Source organism: Myxocyprinus asiaticus, chromosome 39, assembly GCF_019703515.2.
Source record: "Myxocyprinus asiaticus isolate MX2 ecotype Aquarium Trade chromosome 39, UBuf_Myxa_2, whole genome shotgun sequence".
Lineage (NCBI taxonomy): Eukaryota > Metazoa > Chordata > Actinopteri > Cypriniformes > Catostomidae > Myxocyprinus > Myxocyprinus asiaticus.
The window spans coordinates 28,405,055-28,426,318 of record NC_059382.1 but is presented as its reverse complement, the minus strand read 5'-3'; the positions used below and the strand labels follow the sequence as shown (position 1 = coordinate 28,426,318).

At 36.9% G+C, this 21,264-nt stretch overlaps 1 protein-coding gene across 1 annotated transcript in view; it reads left to right on the top strand.

Annotated features, from left to right (window-relative positions):
- The window catches only part of arhgap35a (Rho GTPase activating protein 35a), a 134,902-nt gene that overhangs the window by 84,854 nt on the left and 28,784 nt on the right, over nucleotides 1–21,264 (top strand). Inside the window, exon 3 of the mRNA XM_051678648.1 lies at nucleotides 5,466–5,610. Within this exon, the coding sequence (XP_051534608.1) occupies nucleotides 5,466–5,610 (145 nt within the window). The remainder of the gene's footprint in view (nucleotides 1–5,465; nucleotides 5,611–21,264) is intronic.

Below are 21,264 nucleotides of genomic sequence, written 5' to 3'. Positions count from 1 at the left end.
AGCAGCAATTTCAGTGGCTACTGTTCTCACAGAGAATGTGACAGCCTAAGGGTACATGAGTGGATAGAGACCATGCTTCTCATTGCACAGCAGTGTCTTTATTACTTCAGTGGGGTTAGAATGAGGCCATTGGGTTAAATCACCTTGCTTGCATCAGTTGCCTTATGGGAAGTATCCATAGAACTCCATAAAAAAGCATAGCAGCCCATTAGCCCTAGGGGTCTGAACTGGTTTAAGTTCTGTTCAACAAAGACTATCTCTTTCTGATTATAAGAGTTAGAATAGGCCTTTCCAGTTTTAATGCCATCTGCATTCTCTTTTTCGTAGACTGTTGGACAGAAAGCCCGGAAATGTTTTAAAATCTCCTCGCCCAACAAGTGGAATTTTTTAAGTTCCTGCATCACCTATTTACATTCTTATGCTTCTGTTAAAATTGCACAAGTGAGTAAGGAGAGGTCGCATGGTACAGAACTTTGACAAAACCACAGAAGTATCTGGTCCATACTGCAGCTTATTCTGGCCAAGAAACAACCACTTTGACAGAAATGCCTAAAATGTAACATCTTTAAAAGATTTAATGTTGCAAACCTGGCAAATCCAGTAATAATAATTTTAATAAAAAGTGATCGTTGTATAAACTCAGTACCTTATAAGTATGACTTTGTTTCTAGGTGAACTTAAAGTTGCTTAAAGTCAGCCAATCAGATTAGAGCTTACTTGATTGAGAAAGTGTTTTCCATTTTTATATGCAAGATCCATCAGGCAGTCTGTGGACCGACTGTGGGTGTGCCATCTGAGGCTGAGACTACCAGGGGACTGGTTGCTATGTCAAGTTACACAACACTGCGTGTGCTTTGTGCATGGAGTGTGATGTTAGTGAGACATAACTGAAAATCAGATACTTCATACTTGCTGCACTACTGGAGAGTCCTATCATGCCTGAAGTTGCTAGAGAGAGGAGTTGGGGTGGAGCAATTGTCAGAGACCTGACTTAGCTGGTTTGCTGTGTGCCTCAGCCTAAGTGTATTGCTGTCTGTGTTCACGTCCCATGGCTGTGTGACCTGCATTGCAGAGTAAACATTACTTTTGCATAACATTGCCATGCCAGTAGTACTCCCTGTGAAATTTAATTGGAGCATAGATTCTTTAATGAGGGCTTGAATCGGGGAGGGTGGTAATTATGTAAACGTCTGTTGAGAGTCAGTGGGGATTTGTCTGATCTGAAAAAAAGAAAAGGAAACGTGAGGCTGTAAAATGAGAGAGATGGAAGAGGGAGACAATTGTGGAGTGGTTCATTATTATTTAATATTTCACTTTTACTCAATCAAATATCTTAACACAAAAATTAAAAAGCAAAACTGTGTACTAACAAAATCAAACTTGTTTTCAGAGAATATCTTGAATATTATCTTGAATTAAGTTTATTTTTCTTACCCCACTGGCTTATCTTTTTCTTGTTCAAAGAGTAAACCTCACTTAGTGTTGTTAGATTTATGCTTCAACTATTTGCCAGTGGGTTAAGAAAAATACACTTAATCCTAAATTTGCTCTCTGAAAAAAGTTCTAAAAGTCTTCTCTGGAAACTCTGTTTGCTTCACTGTTTGATTCTCAACTAAATCTTGTTTTAAGGGTAATTGTTTTTGTTTTTTTGTACTGTAAAATTAGACAACAATACTGATTAAGAAAAAACATTTGTTATTTATTTTTTCCAGTGTATGTATTAGCTATTGAATATATGAAAAGCAGAGTTTTGTACAGCAGGAATATGTAGGAATTCTATTAGATATATCAGGAAGCTGGCATGCCTGCTAGCTATGAAGCAGACAGAGATTGGTCTAATAAGCATCATGGCTATTTCTCTGTCTGACAGTACTGCAGACACACTGACCAGCCAGCCGTGATTCTCTGACTTCAGCAATGCATTTTGGGAAGGGAGGTGGTAGCAAGGGTGGTCTGAGCAGTGTGTGCAGAACTTCAAAATCAAAATTCCTGGCCAGTGTACCACAATGTAGAATGTCACATGTAGTGCTGTGAAAGTACAGTATAATCCTGATTTCTTCTGTTGTTGTGTATATCTTATACTAAATTGTTTCAAATATTCAAACAAAATCTAACATAAAACAAAGGCAATCTGAGTAAACACACAATACATTTTTTAAATTATAATGTTATTAATTGAAGCAAAAAAGTTATCCAATACCAACTGGGCCTGTGGGAAAAAGTATTTGCCCCCTTAGTCACTAAGTCCCTAAATCTATGAAACCGTGTTCATAATGGGGTTCAGCTGGACTAGACACACCAAGGCCTGATTACTGCCAGCCCTGGTCAATCTAATCAACACCTGCATGAAGTTGGCTAAAAGGTCTCACCCAGTAGCACACTATGCCAAGGTCGAAAGAAATTCCAGAAATGATGAGGAAAAAGGTGATTGAAATACATCAGTCTGGGAAGGGTTACAAAGCTATTTCAAAGGCTCTTGGACTCCAGAGAACCACAATGAGAGAAATTGGCACAGTAGTGAACCTTCCCAGAAGTGGCTGACCTTCCAAAATTCCTCCATGAGCACAGCGACAACTCCAGGAAGTCACAAAAAAGCCAAGGACAACATCCAGAGAACTGCAGGCCTCTCTCACCTCAATAAAGGTCACTGTTCATGACTCCACTATCAGAAAGACACTGGCCAAAAATGGCATCCAAGGAAGGGTGGTGAAGTGAAAACCACTGCTAACCAAGAAGAACATTAAGGCTCATCTGAATTTTGCTAAAACACACCTTGATGATCCTCAAAGCTTTTGGGAGGATGTTCTGTGGACTGAGTCGAAAGTGGAACTGTTTGGAAAACAGGGGTCCATTTCATCTGGCGTAAATCAAACACAGAATTCCACAAAAAGAAAATTATACCTACGGTCAAGCATAGTGGTGGTAGTGTGATGGTGTGGGGATGCTTTGCTGCTTCAGGGCCAGGACGACTTGCAATAATTGAGGGAAACATGAATTCTGCTTTCTACTAGAAAAACCTAAAGGAGAACGTCCGGTCATCAGTCTGTGAGCTGAAGCTCAAGCGCAACTGGATTATGCAGCAAGACAATGATCCAAAGAATAGGAGTAAGTCCACCTCTGAATGGCTCAAAAGAAGCTAAATTTAAGTTTTGGAATGGTCTAGTCAAAGTTCTGACTCTAACCCATTTGAGATGCTGTGGCACGACCATAAACGGGCAGTTCATGCACGAAAACTCTCCAGTGTGGCTGAACTAAAGCAGTTCTGCAAAGAAGAGGGGGCCAAAATTCCACCACAGTGTTGTGAAAGACTGATCTCCAGTTATCGGAAGCATTTGGTTGCAGTTGTTGCTGCTAAAGGTGGCACAACCAGCTATTAAGTTTAAGTGGGAAGTTCGTTTTTATATGGGTGGTATATGTGTTGGATAACTTTTCTTGGTTCAATAAAAAAATATATATATTTGATAACTGTATCAAATTGTTGTTTACTTAGGTTGCCTTTGTTTTGTTTTCTCATTTGAAGATCTAAAACAATTTAGTATGAAAAATACACAAACAATAGAAGAAATCAAATACGGCAAATACTACTACACAGCACTGTAGTTGAGATTAGGGGTAGAAAATATGTTAAGTCTATTATCATGGTATGAGTAATTTTATATAACAGTAGTGGTATAAACCACAATATAGCTATTTGTGATGGAAGTACATGAAAAAAAAATTGCTTATTTTAGGAATGAGCACTCGAAATTGACAGCAATGATCGATCATGAAAACGATGATCGATAATGATCATGCGTGACATGATTTTTTTACTAATTTTGAAATTCAGTGACAACTAGACAAACATGTCAAAGAGGGGCCTTATTTTTAATTTTGAGATTGATTAGTTTGATTTTCAGCGATACCTTGGTTGTCAACAGAGGCGTCTCATAGCAAACCGATAAATGATGCTGCAATGCTAGCGTTTGTTCTAAAGGTTTACAATAATCAAAAGAAAGTATATTTTACTGTATAACACCTGTCTCTGCAATCATTTGCTAAACAAACTATTTTTTTGTTTTCATGTAAACTAGGAACTTTGACTCATTAATTGATATTATTTAATAAAAGTGAATGGTTATCATCGTAAATCTCCCTGGGTGCACTGCCCGCATGTTTTCGTGACGACACACACCTGCATCTGGGTGGAATCATATTCAAATTTTTCCGTATTAGTTTCCAAGTTGGAAGGCTGACATAAAGTGGTGTTCCATAGCACTTTTCCCAGTAGGAAGTTGGAAATTGCGACTCTCCGAGCTGAATGGAAATAGGCATAAATCGTCACAACAACAAGCTCCAACACAGCGCACCGTGACATTCTGTCTGGGGCAGAGACTCTGGAGAAGCGCACACAGACCAGTCGAGCTCTTCCTTTAAAACAGCTAGACGTTGCACAGCTAAATGGTACAAAATGCAGGGTCTTAAAAACTGTTTTAAGGATTTTTAGATATTTTTACAGGAAAACAATACAAAAATTATTATCAAGAATATGATTTTTGCCCTAATATCAAAGGTCTTAGTAGAAAAAAGAAATTATGATCCAACGTGAATTTTCTTGATAAAAAAATATGATCGTGCCTGGTAACGTACATGTAAAATGGCTAGAAGTAGCATTTTAGCTTAGCGTAAAGCTGACAATTTACACAAGGTTTATTTCTATTTCTTCTGCTCCAAACTTACTTCAAACTTACTTCTATGTCTGCTCGTATGAATGTAACACATCATAAGAAAGTGTTTCACTGCTGTTCAAATGCACTTTGGATCGCATCATTTATATGTATAAATGTTTTCCATCTGAAAGGACTAAATATTAAATGAAACAAATGACAATAAAATCCAAAGTAATCTCTTCAGTAATCAAAATACTTTTTGAATGTAACTGTATTCTAAATACCAATGATTTAAATTGTAACTGTAGTGGAATACAGTTACTTATATTTTGTATTTTAAATACGTAATCCCGTTACATGTATTCCGTTTCTCTCCAACCCTGTTTGTCCATATAAGCTTACAGTATATGTACATCTGACTCTAAATTCTGACTGAATCAGCTGTATTCGAAGTCATTGTAAAGTTGCCAATATACACACAAGTTGAATTTCATTATAATGTGGCAAGTTGCATTAGTGTTTGGACACCATGAAGAGCTAAACTCCACTTTGTGTTTGACATCATAAACATACAAAGTGAGATAAAGAGCAACAGAGATGCAAAACAAGTGCAAGTACTATACTTGCTTGCATTACTCTTTGGAAAGACTTGCAGTTATAATCTCATCCAACAGAGTATGTTTTCCTCTTTTGGTTAACCCCTTTATTTTTATGCGTGTGTTTCACAGAGATGTATACAGTATGTGTGTTGCACCTACCTTAATTGGAAAGGTATAATTTTACCAACAAATAACCTGTTCTTATCTTATCTTGCAGAAAACCCGGCCAAAGGCTCGCCAGTCTTCGCTGTCTAAACCAATTGAGAGTAACTACTTTGGAGTTCCCTTGGCCAATGTTGTTACACCTGATCGACCTATTCCACTCTTCATTGAAAAGTGCATTCGTTACATTGAGACTACAGGTAAGCGCTATGTATTCAGCAGATTGTGGTTTTGTATCGTTATGCCAGAGACAAGACAAAATTTCTTTTTGAAGTGTGCATCTGTTAGAGGTCGACCGATTGTGGATTTTGCCGATTTTTATATCTATGGTGGAAAAGGCTGAAACTGATTAATCGGTCAGTGGTTTTTAAAATCAATCTATATAATGTAAAAAAATAAAAAAATGTATTTCCTTACTGTGACAGTATCAAATCACTTATTGTCACAACCATATACATGTGCAGTAGTGAGTGAAATTCTTGGGTGCAGTACGGCTCTACGATATATCCAATTTATCTAAATATCGCAAATGTACATATCCCGATATGGATATCGGAATAATTTTAATACAGTATCATGCAAGGCAATACAGATAGCTGATAATAGACTGGGTAGGTGATTGTCACATGGTGTCAAAATAAAAACTCCACATTGAATGAACTAATTTTGGAATTAATACGAACATGAGTTACAGTGTTAAAATATTTTACGACACAGATTATTTTAGAATATACCATATATGGTGAAATGATTTTTACACAAAAAATGTATACAAATAATTGAAGATTAATTTTTATAGATAGATGGTCCTTTTTTATTCCAATACATTTTTATTTGGGCAGTTAATTTGGGCGGTGGGTGTACCGATGTACAGAAGATTACAGCTTATCTCATGAAATTTGCATGAACATGACAACATTTTTGCAATTCAAATGTACGTGCTGTATCACGTTTGGCTGCAGGTTTCCAGTGAAATGTCCAGCTTGGGTGCCAAAAGAGAGTAAAATGGTGTCGTATTCAGACAAAGTTTTAAGAAGAATTTTAGATGGATGTTTTTAAAACATACCTCCCGAACTTAAAACTTTTGCCTGAACCTAACCAATAGTATTTTAAAATATAAATGAGACGTTAAAAAGACATCCTTACCAAATCAACATAACCAATAGTGTTTTAAAATGCAGAAGCGAAGTGAAAAAGCAAATTTTCAGAAGCAACCACCTCATTTTGTGCAGCTTCTTCGACTCCTTTGTGTCACGTGTCAGCTTGAGTTCATAGCTGGACTTGAACCGTGGTCCTGCGACTCTTAAGTCCAACACCCTATCAGGTGAGCTACCTTGCGTGGATATCATAAAATAGCAGTGTCTGAGTAATAGAGAGAAAAATAAGTATTTATAAAGTAATTATCAGCCATTAAAGTCATGATTTGTGTGAAAGTGAATAAAACACACAGTTGTTGTAGTGCCTCTAGTGTTCATTTCACGTGGAAACTGCAGGTAATTGTACCTGGAAACACGTATTATGAGTTTTGCAAAAATGTATATACAGTAGAGACACATTTTCAATATGAGACCAGGTTGGAAGATTAAATGTATGAATTTAGAAGTAATAATGACTAATACATTTAGCTAGATGTTAATGCTAACCATGGGGGGGCCTGGGTAGCTCAGTGGTAAAAGACACTGACTACCACCCCTGGAGTTCGCTATCTTGCTAGTTTGAATCCCAGGGCGTGCTGAGTGACTCCAGCCAGGTCTTCTAAGCAACCAAATTGGACCGGTTGCTAGGGAGGGTAGAGTTTCATGGGGTAAACTCCTCGTGGTCGCAATAATGTGGTTCGTTCTCGGTGGGGCGCGTGGTGAGTTGAGCGTGGTTGCCGCGGTGGGTGGCGTGAAGCCTACTCACGCGCTATGTCTCTGTGATAACGCGCTCAACAAGCCACGTGATAAGATGCGTGGGCTGACACTCTCAGACGCGGAGGCAGCTGGGATTCGTCCTCCGCCACCCGGACTGAGGCGAATCACTACGCGACCATGAGGACTTAAAAGCACATTGGGAATTGGGCATTCCAAATTGGGAGAAAAAGGGGGAAAATCCAAAAAATAATAAAAATAAAACAAAATTGCTAACCATAACCCAACCTCTAACCCTAACTGTACCCCTAGCCTCTAACCTTGGTAACAGCAAATGCAAATCTTGCAATTGTTTAACATTTAGACACAACTGTAGAACAGGCACAGTTAAGACCAACGTCACTTTGTGTCCAATTCCAGTTACCATTTTGGAGTTTACATACCACTTTTAGTTGAATTATGTTGTGCAGCCAAATTGTGGTTGGCTTCCAGTTTGATTTGTTTTTTATGCTACCTGCTGAGAAGTAATGGTCACAAAAGACTGTTTTAAAATTACTGGCCTCCTGTCACTTTGATAAAAAGGCATAAACCAATATAACTATATTCTCTCTCTATCTCTTTTCTTTGACTTTCTATGCAATCATATGCCCACCGGGTATGATGAAAAAATGGAATAGTTCACTTATTTAATAGTTACATTTTCATAATCCCTCAAAGCTCAGTATGTGTAAAGATCCTCTAAACCAATGTTTCTCAACTGGTACCCAGTACTCAGAATTTACATTGGAAATCAAGTGGCATCCTTTTTTTAGAACCACTTCTCTAATATTTAAACGAATGGTAATGCCATGCAGGTATGTGAACTTGTTCAGCATGTCTGTCCAAGCTTCCTGCCATGATTTGATTTGGGTCATTAGCATTAGTGCCATTAGCTTCCAGGGATTACACTCATCAGCTGAGAGCAAATGCATTCTCTCAGACTTTTTCTTTTTTTTTTTTTTTTTTTTTTTTTTTTTGGTAATGCTGAGTGTTAAAGAACACATCAGCATTCCCTCTGGGATGCATCTGTCCATCTGCAGTTCAGAAAAGTCAACGCTGTGCAACCTGCTGTGTAATGAGTTGTTGTTAGCCAAATGTCGGCATGTTCATGCAAGCATATCTGAGATTGTGACATCAAGGTATATTTATATTTTTGTGCATTCCTTGTTTATCGCTTTAGCAATTTGATGGAATCATCACTACTGGATTATAACCAGACACAACAAGAAAACAGCTTATGTACTTTTTTGTAAGTTGTGTTGGAATGATCGTATTTTCATATGATCTTTATGATCAGCGCACATGAATGCAATTGTAATGCCATAATTACCATTGGGAAACTCTTTTTCTTACTTTGATAACTGTCAGCGAGTTGGAGGCGTGTCAATTACAAAATAATGTTGGAAGGTAATTGTTATTGATCATAATGGACTTAATTGTGAATGTTGACCGTGCAGTTGAATTTGAATTCATTTTGTGTACTGTTAAAGACAAATAACTATAAAACTTGCCAGGAAATACTACTCATTTAGCCAACTTATGAGGTGACACTCTTGTGAGACAAAATTTACCATTATTGTCTGTAGCAGCGCAAGAATAATAAAATACAGATAAAGCATCAATTACACACCTAATGTGAATTCTTTGCTCTTCGTTTTGTTGTAATAGTGCTAAGCATACTTTGTCAGGATGTGAAAAGGATAGGAGGAAAATTCTTAAGGACAAATCGTAGGAATTTAGGAAATCGTTTGTAAGTACGAGATAGACTTGAAGGCAGTATTTGAAGTATAGATTGAATTACTGTTTACAAACAGATGCTCAGCAGTGACACTTCAATGTTCTTCCTGAAAAAAAGCAGTCATAAAATGGATTGTTCTGACTCTAAATTCTGATTGGATGATCTGAGTTCAAAATTGTTGAAACCACACATTCTAAGTGAATGTGGAAAGTTGCCATGAATGCAAACTACTACTAGATAATGAACTATTTTACTTGGCAGAAGAATTGTTTATTCCATTTAATCCGCTTTGTGTCTTGTCTAAGAACACAACTTACACATGGTAAAATCACTCCATATGTGAACATGTATGCGACGAGGAGGAAGGTGATCAACCGAGGAGAGGGATAAAGCCGAGCCGGATGCGGCAGTTTGGGGGAGAGAGAGCCACACGCAGCTGCCGTTTGTGTTTTGTGTCCAAGTTTTCATAAAAATATTACTTTGATGCTTCGTCTGGTTCCCGCCTCCTCCTTGCCCATCCTTTATACTGTTACAATGTACTTTAAAAGTTCCATTTTAGTTGTACTAAGACAATAAGGCTACGTTCACACCACAGCTGAATGTGGCCCAAATCTGTTCTTTTTCACTCACGTGACACAGATCTGTTAATTGGATGACAGTGTGTGAACAGCCACAAGCGCATTGAATCTGATATTTTTGAATCCGATCTGATTAACGTTTTTTTTTTTTTTACATCAATCTAACTCAACATTCGTCATTTGCACACTTGATTTACCCCATAAACAGGCCTGTTATGGCTTAAAACATTTAATGGGGAGTCACAGATTCAGTTCCTTTATAAGCAAAGAAAACTAAATTTTAGACTTTTAGAGTTGGGTTCAGCAGTTTGCTCGGATTACATGTAAATAGTAAAATATGCACATGAAATATAAATAAATAATTATAAATAACTTACTTTATATATTATGCCGTGTTTCCCAGTGCCCTTTGATTTGACTGTGTTTGGCTTGTAAGTAGCCTAATATTACATTCTTGAGCTTTAATAATTATTAAATTCCACTTTACTGACTGCAAATGACTTATGAATTATAAATTAATTACTATAACTCTACATATCATAGTGATGAGTCCAATTTTTGAGAAGTTGGACTAACAGTCCTACTGTACATAAATTGATTTTAGCTAGACTTTGTCCAGCTTGTTAAACAGACCATAACTGGCCTCTGTGTTTTGCTCAATAACCCGCTGTAGCTCTGTTATAACCATGCATGTAAAAGTATTGACTGGAATGTGTGGCTCTCCTTGCTTAGTTCTTTATCCAAATTGAACTAAAAAAGACTAAATGTGCTGTGTGGGGTTGAAACACCAGTTTTTTGTAGATTTCCATTCGGACCAGGAGAAACCCAGGGTTTGACTTTATGATTTCCACTGTTCTAAGTCCCGATTTGCCGCAATTAGCGTAGAATTGCATAAACTCCCATTGCTAACTGGTGTTTTGAATGACCGAAGTGCAACTGCTGTGACAAATATAAGGCCAAATATTGTCAAACAATGATTTTATATGTATAAGACATCAGTGAACCCTGCTGCAGATGAAATATATGTCACACGCATTTTATCTTTAAATGGAAAACTGAAGCATACTTTTGCCGTGGACCCCACCCTTTGGAATATGTGTGTGTGAACCACTCGAAGGCAGTGCTGAGGCAATGGCCTGTCATTATTAATGTTCCTATTTCTGTTACTGATCTTTGTCATTTATATTTTATATCCTTTACATTCTTCATGTCTGTGCCTTCTCCCGCCCTTTTCATGTTTCAGTGTGTGTGTAAGCTATGGGATTACCCTTGCGGTAATTTTCTGCCTGATAACTCCCTCATTGAGATCGATATCAGAGAGCAGAAATGGTGAACAATCTCTCGGGCTCAGCTCTTTTTTTTGTGATCTCTTGGTGGAACTGGCTTTTACAATACCTTACAGCATGATTCACTGATAGCACCCTCAGCATGAGCACTAGAGAACACACACACACACACACACACACACACACTTAAACTGCCTTACCCTTCTAAACAATACAGCCTTATCAGAATTACACGGAATTGCTTTTACAAAGGCTTTTGTAGAAAAATGTCAGTTTGACATGTCAAGCAGGTCCTGTAGTAACAGTCAAGATGTGCTTGGTCATGGCGTTCTTGTGAACACATAGCAATACTGTGTATCTCTCAACTAGGGCTGAACCGATTAGTCGACGTTATCGACAATGTCGACAATAAAAAAAACATCGACAAACATTTTAGTTGTCGAATAGTTGTTTGATCTCATTTAACATAACGAGATCACATTCAACTCTAATATGACGCGCGAGAGCAGCACTGCAGTTCGTGCCTGACTGAGGAGAGGAAGAAAACAGCTCACAATCCAAACGCACTCTAAACTTTCACAGCTTCAGGTGATGTAGATCATAAAGATTGAGGGAATTATAATGCAAAAATACCAAATAAGTAAATTCAGAAGCACTCTCGTTGTGGAATAAGTGGAGCCGGAGATGCCGCTACGCTGAAGCCAAACTTGCGTGTCGAGCGTCTTTAAAGGAAAAGACGTTACATGGCATTACATCTTAAATGCAGTTATATTTAATGCATTATAGCTTTAATAAAGTTCAAATAATATGGAAGCAGGTCATGTAAATACTACAAACTCTGAAACTGGCATTTCTCTGTGTGGACAGCACCTCTTCTATGAGTTGCACGAATGTCCCGATCTAAGGGGGAGAGATTGAAACTGCACCTGGCTAATGCGCACACTGTCGCAGGGACACTCATCCCTCGAGTGCGCACTTGCTGCAGCTAGATTATAACACGATGGCTCGCGACTTGTTGAATTATAATAAATGTCGCTGTGCATTTCTTATCGTCAAGAAAATTGGCAATATGCAGCTTTATTACTAAGAGATTGCTTGTTTTCCAATATAAATATCTAAAACTCCTTTAAAACAGTGTACATTTTCTTTAGCAGCTATACTGCAGAAGAAAAAATAGTTATCTGAGAATGTTGAATATAATATAAAAAATACAAATATTTTAAAATCTAAAATCCTTTAAAAAAATGATGCATTCACCTTAGAAGCAGCATATAAGATATTTAGACTTGCTTTTATAGAATAGATCTTGAATATAAGTATATTTGGTCTTTACTGCACACGCAGAAGTGTAACCAAGTGAAAAAATACACTAATATTTAAGATACATTCTCTTAAAGCAAGTCTAAATATCTTATATGTTGCTTCTCAAGTAAATGTATCTTGTTTTACGGATTTTTAGAAAATTTTAAATGGAAAACAAGACAAAAACACTTGATAACAATAGGATTTTTTGCAGTGAATTTTTTACTGAATTAAACTTAAGTATTTTTTCTTTTAATTCAGTGAATGTCATTTAGAGGTATTTTTAAAAGATGATTCTGTCCTCTTTATTGTTAGTAAGCACATTTAATACAACCATTTAAGTCGGGGCACAAGCTGAATAATCGGTTAAGAGTTATTGATTAATCGTTGCAATAATCGCAGAATAGTCGAATAATCGTTAGATGAATCGATTATCAAAATAATCGTTAGTTGCAGCCCTACTCTCAACACCTTGAAGCTAAAATAAATGAGGATGGCTAACTAGTCATCTAGTCACCGATGAGTTGGTTAATGAGGTTGAGTTTGTCTAGATTTTGTCTTACAATCTTAGTGTATAAAATTTGTAGTTTTATATTTAGCCTAATGTTTTTTATTTATTTATTTATTTTTTATAAATTTATCTTTCTTAAATCTTTAAAGCAGTTTTTTAGACAATCACCAACTTCATCAATAAGAACTACGTTTACATGGACACCAGAAAGCGGCTCATTGCAAGAAAGAATGTTATTCTGAGAACACAGCGTTCCTGTGTACATGCACTGCGTAAACGGCGTACTCTTTACTCCCGTATACATACAGCTCGGTCAGTAAGCAGCTTTCTCCACAGCAATGTAATTTCCCTGCGATGCTTCCGATTCTCCGTGACTTCGCTTTATTTCCAGATATTCCAGAGTTGTTGCTGTGTTTGTTTCCTTCACTTTATATTGTGACCTGCAGTGTAATTGCAATGCAACAGTGGGGTTTCCCTCTTACGTAAAACTTTGGGATTTCCCCAAAGTGCGAGCGCATATACTCGAACGTGAGGGACAGACGATATTTAAAATTTTGTGTATAAATGGGTATAGTTTATAGTGTATGTGGTTTTGCCACTGTACTCCCAGGTATCTTTCCGATGTGTTGACTTGATGTTGGGCTCCATCCTATGATGTTTGTTGTCTGGTCTGTTCCACTCACGTGCATTCTTCAAACATCCATCAGAATGCCACTCATATGTTTAAATGACCATATTAAACCGTGTTCTTAGAGAGAAAACTACTGCTTTCTCTTAATGCCTTTAGTGGCGTAAGGAAATCAGCATTCTTGTTTACATGACACTTCAACATTGCTTTCTGCAAAAACCTTGGAATAAACCTTTTTTTTTTTTTAAGTGCATGTAAACGTGTGTCAATAACTGTCAGACTTCAAATTGTCTGCTGAATGTAATGTTCCCATTTTGATGCATAATCCATTGGTCTACATTTTTGTGAAGATTATGATAGTTCTTATTCTTTGAAATCAAGACAATATCTAGTGTCATTTTATAAGAACATAAAAAGTTTAGTTTTTTTTTTACTGGAAAAGAAGACAAAAATGTTTTATATGCAAAAATTTTACATATTACAAAAGTAAAATGGGTTTCTCTTGATTTAAAGTTGAATTCACTCTATGAATTAGTCACTTTTGTTTTCTTTCTTTTTTTCTCAGAAAAGGCCTTACATCCTTTTCTTCATTTTCTTCTTTGGTTTGATAGAGGAGAAATGAAATGACAGGCTGTGACACGTCATTTGCGTAACCTCAGAAGAACAGTTTAACCTGTCTTATATAGGGATCCATATCCTTACCTTCCTTTATGCCCTCTGTGCCAAAAATACTTAAGTTCCCCTATTGTTCCTCTTACTTCCTGTTCATTCTCCATTTGCATCCCAACATCTAACTTCTCTTCCCTCTTTATCTCTCCCTTTCTTATCTGTCAGTCCCTCTCCTTTTGCAAAGGGACAGTATGATAAATGAGTGTTGGGTGTTAAAGGGCCATAGCTGCAGTTGCCACCACATGAACATTGTTATTGATGTATATTATGTTGTGATTTAAAAGTTGATTGCAAAAAAAATGTATTGCCAAATAATATTGTAGATACAGCATCTACCAAACTGCTGACACCATCTAGCCAAACCTAGACCTCCTGATCCAATTGGACAAGCTGTGTTCCAAGAGTGCTGATATTTAATCCAAATTCTTTCTGAACGCGGAAGTGTTCCACTATTCGCTTGTTTTCAATTTCCAGTCTCCAGTGTTTTCACTCGCATCGGCGTATATTCCTAGCGTGTAATGTGATGTTTAATGTATTACATTTGTAAAAATTGTCAAAAACATGTGGCTCTTTATTGCCGATACTTCACATTTGAGATGACCATTTTTATTGACAGTGCCTCATCTGAGGGTGTAGATGACATGAAGCGATGGTCGAGGCAATAGTTACATTGATATCATAAACTACTTTGAGTTGTTATGACCGCCAACAACTGCACAAGTTGACCTTGAAATTAATTTTGACTCCAAATAACACTTAACTGGCTGTTGTTCCCCATCTGGATTGCTTGTTTCAGTAGTTTTAAAGGTGCAATCTGTAATTGTTTTCCCCATTTAAAAAAAAAAAAAAAAAAGAAAAAAAATAATTTACTCCTAAAGAAATGAATTGTAATTTTGAAGCATATGTATAAAATAATGACCACTCATATGAGATGAGGACTGTAGTCGTAGCAGTAACCTTATAAAAGCTGTTTTATTCTACATGGGGCAGGGGTGCCCTCATGGGGGCAGCCATTTTAGAATCACATGACCAGCTGTATACTATTTGCTTAATCTCAGTAACCATTTGTTTTGGACACTTTCACTTTTGGATTAAATTAATCATGACTGACTATAAATAGTGAATTTCTACAATGGCATCTGTAACTGAAAACTATTGATTTCGAATGATACTACATCCACATCAGTGGCATGTGGTGGACTTTTGAAATGAGGAGGCAGAGTTCCATCTCAACTTTGTTGTTGTTTTGTTTTTTTACAAGTCCAATATAAATTCCTATTTCAGTTCCAGTTGACATTTAAATAGCTTTCAGGTTAAACCCATACAAATCTGAAATCTGATTTTTCACAACTTGATACAAAAAAAGTAGGCCTGCATAAAAATGCATAATATAAAGTCACATATTTTGCTTAGAAATGCAACAACAACAAAATACTAAAAATAGCTGTTGTTCTATATGTAACATATACAGTATTTTTTTAAATCAGTTTATCATCATCAAATTTGTAAGTTGATATTAACACTATTTATTAAATCAAGTAAAATCAAAGACTCATCAAGTGTATGTGGTGTTTTATAATTATGAATTTTTCATTGCCTCAAAAGCAATACCTTATTGAATACAGCAACTAGCATGTTTCATGTATATTTCATCTGTTCACCTATTATTTTTGAGACAAGACGTGGACAAGAGCATGAGAGGCGGGCACTATCGCATTGATTGACTTACAGCATATTGAACGAATCAGCGAATTACACCCCCCCGCCTATGCTATAAGTGCTGAATGAGATCGCAGTGTGCTGAAGGGAGGCTTAAGAGATGCTGCCGCGCTCCGAAATTATCCACTGGGTGTCGCTGTTTTATGTGCGTTAGTTATGTCATTTATTTTGCTCAACCGAATTTGAGGAGACATTGCCTCCCTTGACTACTCTGAGAAATCGCAGCTGAGCCACACCACTAGGTGTGAGTCCAAGATGACACAAGCAAAAAGTGACCGAGTACTCCTTTAACATCGTGTCTCGAGTCCAGAAACAGAAATCCTACACAATATGTGTGAACTCTTTTTGATGAAAATGTTTTGCCAATTTCATCATCTTCATGGACATTTGACTCCTGAAAGACTTTCTTGTGATGCTCCAACTGCCAATAAACATTGCATGAAGAACAAGAAATACTTTCTTGCCTATGTCAACAAGTTAGCGGTCCTGACAGTGCTTTGGATCATGAAAAAACGTTTAACTAAATGGAACATGAATAAACAGCTAAGGTGTTGATGTCGGAGTTGCTGTTGTGTTCAGTCGATAGCTGTGTTGGATTGTCTGTGCTGTCTTGCCCGGTACACATTTTAGCCGTATAGCTAGCGGCTACCTAGCCTCATTACTGGTTTACATGACTGCAGGCTGATTCCATGTATGTGATTCATTTAGCTTGTTGTGTGTATAACTTTGCCAAACTCCTATCTTTTTTTTTTTAAATTATTGACACACACCTGTTCCGAACATCTAGATGTAGAGCATAAGCGAAATATAAAAAATGAGTCAGGCTTATTATCGATATCAGACACATTTTTTTCGATAAATAACAATATAACTTTATCGCCAGCCCTACGCCCTCGTGCCCACAACAGCGCTCTTGCTTATGTGATATTGCTTAATTAAGAAAGGTACGGTGAATATAGTTCTACTCATGGGTCAGTTTTGGGTAAGAGAGGCAGGGAAGGAGGGAGTATGAGAGCCCTCCATTTGGGAGGAAAAGTGCTGAAATAGCTGGAACTGTCCTTGGGGGATATGCTGAAGATGACCACAGGAAGCGGCAAGGGTTTGTTTGGACATGTTGCTGGGGTAGCTGTGCATTAGAAGGGCTTTAATCGCAAAGATTATGACGAGCTTCAGTTATAGAGATGCTAATGAGGCCCAAAGAGCTTTCTCTTTCTGTAAATGGCATATCATGACCTTGTCTTGATGTTGCTAATGGACTGGACGTTAAGTTTGATGGCCAGAAGGGTGAAAGTAATGGACACAAAAAGGCATGTGTGAAATTATATGATGAACTGATGGACAATGAGAAAAGAGAGCCTGAGATGGGAGGAAGGACTTCCTTGTATTGTCTTTGACTGTCCTTGACAGGATGTCTCTCTTTCTCCCTCAAATATGCCTGTGGTTTCATTTTCTCTCAAAATTAGTCACATTAGAATTGGTCTCAGCAATAAATTGATAGAGTTCTTTTTTGATTTTCATGAGAGGGAAAGCTCATTTTATAACAGAGCTCTCAGTCTGTTGAAGTGTCTGATTCAGTTTAGTCTAGTGCTGAGACGTTTCGAAGGAACTGATTCTTACTCCGTGAGGTTCTCTTCAAATTGTTGCTCCACCATGACAGTAGTTAACCTGAAAGAGAAATCTCAGCATTTAAGATTACCTTTATGCAAATTTTTTCTATGGTGTCCTTTGTAGCAATGCTGAGAATGCAGTACATAATTGCATGGATGACACATTTTAAACACGATGCATGAAATCAAGCTTGTAAAGATAGAAGACTTAAATAGAGTATTTTTCTGGCTTAATTTTAATTTTGACCGGTTTGCGAACCAAGTCAGACCAATTTTGCGAATATACAGGTTCTTTGGCCCCAATTACACTTGGTATGATCTTTGGGTAATCCATTTGAAACCGGACAATGCTAAAGAAAGGTGTAATGCCTGCTTTACACCACACGTCCAAGCAAGGCAGAAGCAGGGCGTATTTTTTTTTCGGCATCCATGTAAACAAATTGGTATATTTACATCGGAAGGAGAAGCAGCGTGGCAGTGAGAGAGAAGCATCGAAGAAGAATTAAACTGACAGTGCACTATTGATGGATATTGTGAATATGAGTTGACACGGAAAAGTAGATATTGCACAGAATAAGCATATATATAAATATAAATGTGTAGTTAACTGTTTTTGTATTAATTACAGCTTGTAGGAAAAAACTAAATAGCCCTCTACGTAGCAAGTTAATCACTTGCATATGCGACCAAATTTCGCACTATGCGACTAAAATATGTATTTTATTAGCCACTGGCGAGTAAATATTTAGATTTTACTCGCCAGACCTTGAGTTGTGTAGTGACGAAGAAGAACATGAGTGCCTCAATCCTTTTACTGAATAAGAAGTCGGTGATAAGAAGCTGGATTCAGTCTAGTAGTCTTTTACAGCATGTTGTGTCTCGTGAGTGCACACCCTGAAGGAAAGTGACCTTATTTGGCTGCAGTGGGTCCGGATCTGTCTTGATCACACTGTCACCATCGTATTAGTTCAGCCGTGAAATGGCATTGACATTGCATTGAACAATGTCAACTCTGACTTTGGCTAAACTTTTCCCCAGACTGTTTTCACAACATTCTCGATTTTAAAGCATGGCTACCGACCAGTAACGCGCCTGTTGGACATCTGTTAGAAGGTAAAAGTGTTGCAAAACTCGAGAGCTTGTGGATTTGAATTTGACGACGTGTACAATAAATATTTGTTCAAGCAGGTCATACACAATATACAAGTAAAAGTTTCCTTTTGCTTCGTTCCATGTATTTTGTATCCAAAGACGAGACCCAGGCACCCCATTTTCATTTCATGTCTCTCTTAAAATCCTTTGTTATTACATTCAGTTGATGACTAAAAAGATAAAAAGAAACATTATTTCTAATCATTCATTGCACAGATGAAGGAAAAACAACGTGCAACTTCTCTCTTGTGAATGTGCACTGCGCTCTTTCAACCATAAACACTTGATCACGGAGCAGTCATTCTCTTAAAGAGACAGTGCCAGTATAGCGCTAAAGGCACAATCATACACTGAAATATTATAACTTCAGAAAACACTGTTAATATTAAAGAATTTAACAAATAGATTTGTGCTGCATCTATGCATAATTTTGATATAGTAGAACTCAAATTATTGTTTTTATGTTTTATATGTATATATATATATATATATATATATATATATATATATATGTATATATGTATGTATGTGTATATATATATATACATACATACATACATACACTACCGGTCAAAAGTTTTGAAACACTTACTCATTCTTTATTATACGTTTTTTTTTTTTTTTTTTTCACATTTTAGAATAATAGTAAAGTCATCAAAACTATGGAATAACATAAATGGAACTATGGGAATTATGTTGTGACTAAACAAAATCCAAAATAAATCAAAACTGTGTTATATTTTAGCATCTTCAAAGTAATCAACCTTTGCCTAGAATTTGCAGACATCTCTTGACATTTTCTCAACCAACTTCTTGAGGTATCACCCTGGGATGCTTTTTAAACAGTATTGAAGGAGTTCCCATCTATATGTTGGGCACTTATTGGCTGCTTTTCTTTATTATTTGGTCCAAGTCATCAATTTAAAAAAAAAAATCAAATTTTTTTTTTAATTACATTTTAGTTTTATAATGAAATAATTAATATGGTGGCACAATTATATTTTTGTCTACAAAACTAATTTCAAACATTTAAGCATACGCCTTCAGATCAAAAGATTTTTTAAGATCATGAGAAACATTTCAGTCAAGTGTTTCAAAACTTTTGACCGGTGGTGTATGTACTGTATTTATATACACTGATCAGCCACAACATTAAAACCACATGCCTAATATTGTGTAAGTCCCCCTCGTGCCATTAAAACAGCGCCAACCTGCTATTCTTCTCACCACAGTTGTGCAGAGGGGTTATCGGAGTTACCGTGGACTTTGTCAGTTCGAACGTGTCTGCCTATTCTCTGTTGACCTCTCTCATCAACAAGGCATTTCCGTCCACATGACTGCCACTCACTGGATGTTTTTTGTTTTTGGAACCATTCGCAGTAAATTCTAGAGACTATTGTGCGTGAAAATCCCAGGAGATCAGCAGTTACAGAAATACCCAAACCAGCCCATATGGCACCAACAATCATGCCACGGTCCATATCACTAAGATCACATTTTTTCCCCATACTGATGGTTGATGTGAACATTAACTGAAGCTCCTGACCCGTATCCGAGTGATTTTATGCACTGCACTGCTGCCACACGATTGGCTGATTAGATAATCGCATGGATGATTGTTGGTGCTAGACTGCAGTCATTTTTCACGTTATTAATGTCCTGACTATACATTGTGATCAGTTGAATGCCACTTTGGTGAATAAAAGTACCAATTTCTTTCCATAAGAGCAAAATCTGTACATTATTCCAAACTTTTGGCTGCCTGTGTGTGTGTATGTGTGTATGTATATATATATATATATATATATATATATACATATATATACATATATATACACATATACATATACATAATATATATATATATATATAAGGGATGTGCGAGACTATTCGACTAGTCGACTAAACGGTTCTGATGCTGCTAGTTGACACTGGAATTACTAGTCTGTTAATATTTCCCCCCATTAAACTGATAATAATTTTTACACATTTACGTTTGGCTTTATATTTTTACAGAGGCTGCACTTAAATTACTGTCATATTAATGTTACATATTTTAAATGGAATTAATAATACAAATATTATTTAAAAAAAGAGGATATCTGGAGCAGATACAGAGTTTAATTTCACCTCAGGCTGCGCATGCTTCTTCCCCCTCTCTTGCGGCGCACGCAGGTAAATGTCCTCTCACTAGACAAGCAAACTCAGCGTAGTAGTCATGAAATCACTTCAGTGGTGCGGGAATCAGCTTTCCAAATTTTTGAAAGTACCTAAGGATTTCACATTTGAGTCTTCTTTACATCTGTGCATTTTCCGCTGAGCAGGATTTTTCAAGCGCAGGACAGGCACCCAGTTGAGTCAAGTCCCGTCTTTCACCAGACCATGTCGACATGTTAATTTTACTCATCAAAAAATTATGCTTTTGAGTAAGTAGCCTAGAAAATAACCGTTTTAGACTAGGTATGCAATTTTTTTTAATCTGCTGATTAAGAAGGCTATTTTCAACGAGGTGCCGACTGCTTAATGTGTTAAACTATCTTTTATTCTGTGTGCGCGTCATGTTTAAAATACATATGTTTATTGCAGGCTACATCACAGCCTATTTTTCACCTATTTTTCCTATCCTGTAGTTAGTTTTTTTTTTAACTGTTATTGGTTAACGTTCTTTACCGAACAGCTGTCATATTAGATCAATGGCTAATGCACGACTGCACGTCGTGAAATACGTGCAACTTTTCAGCACATTTTTTTTCTCTCTCATAGATTTGGTTTACC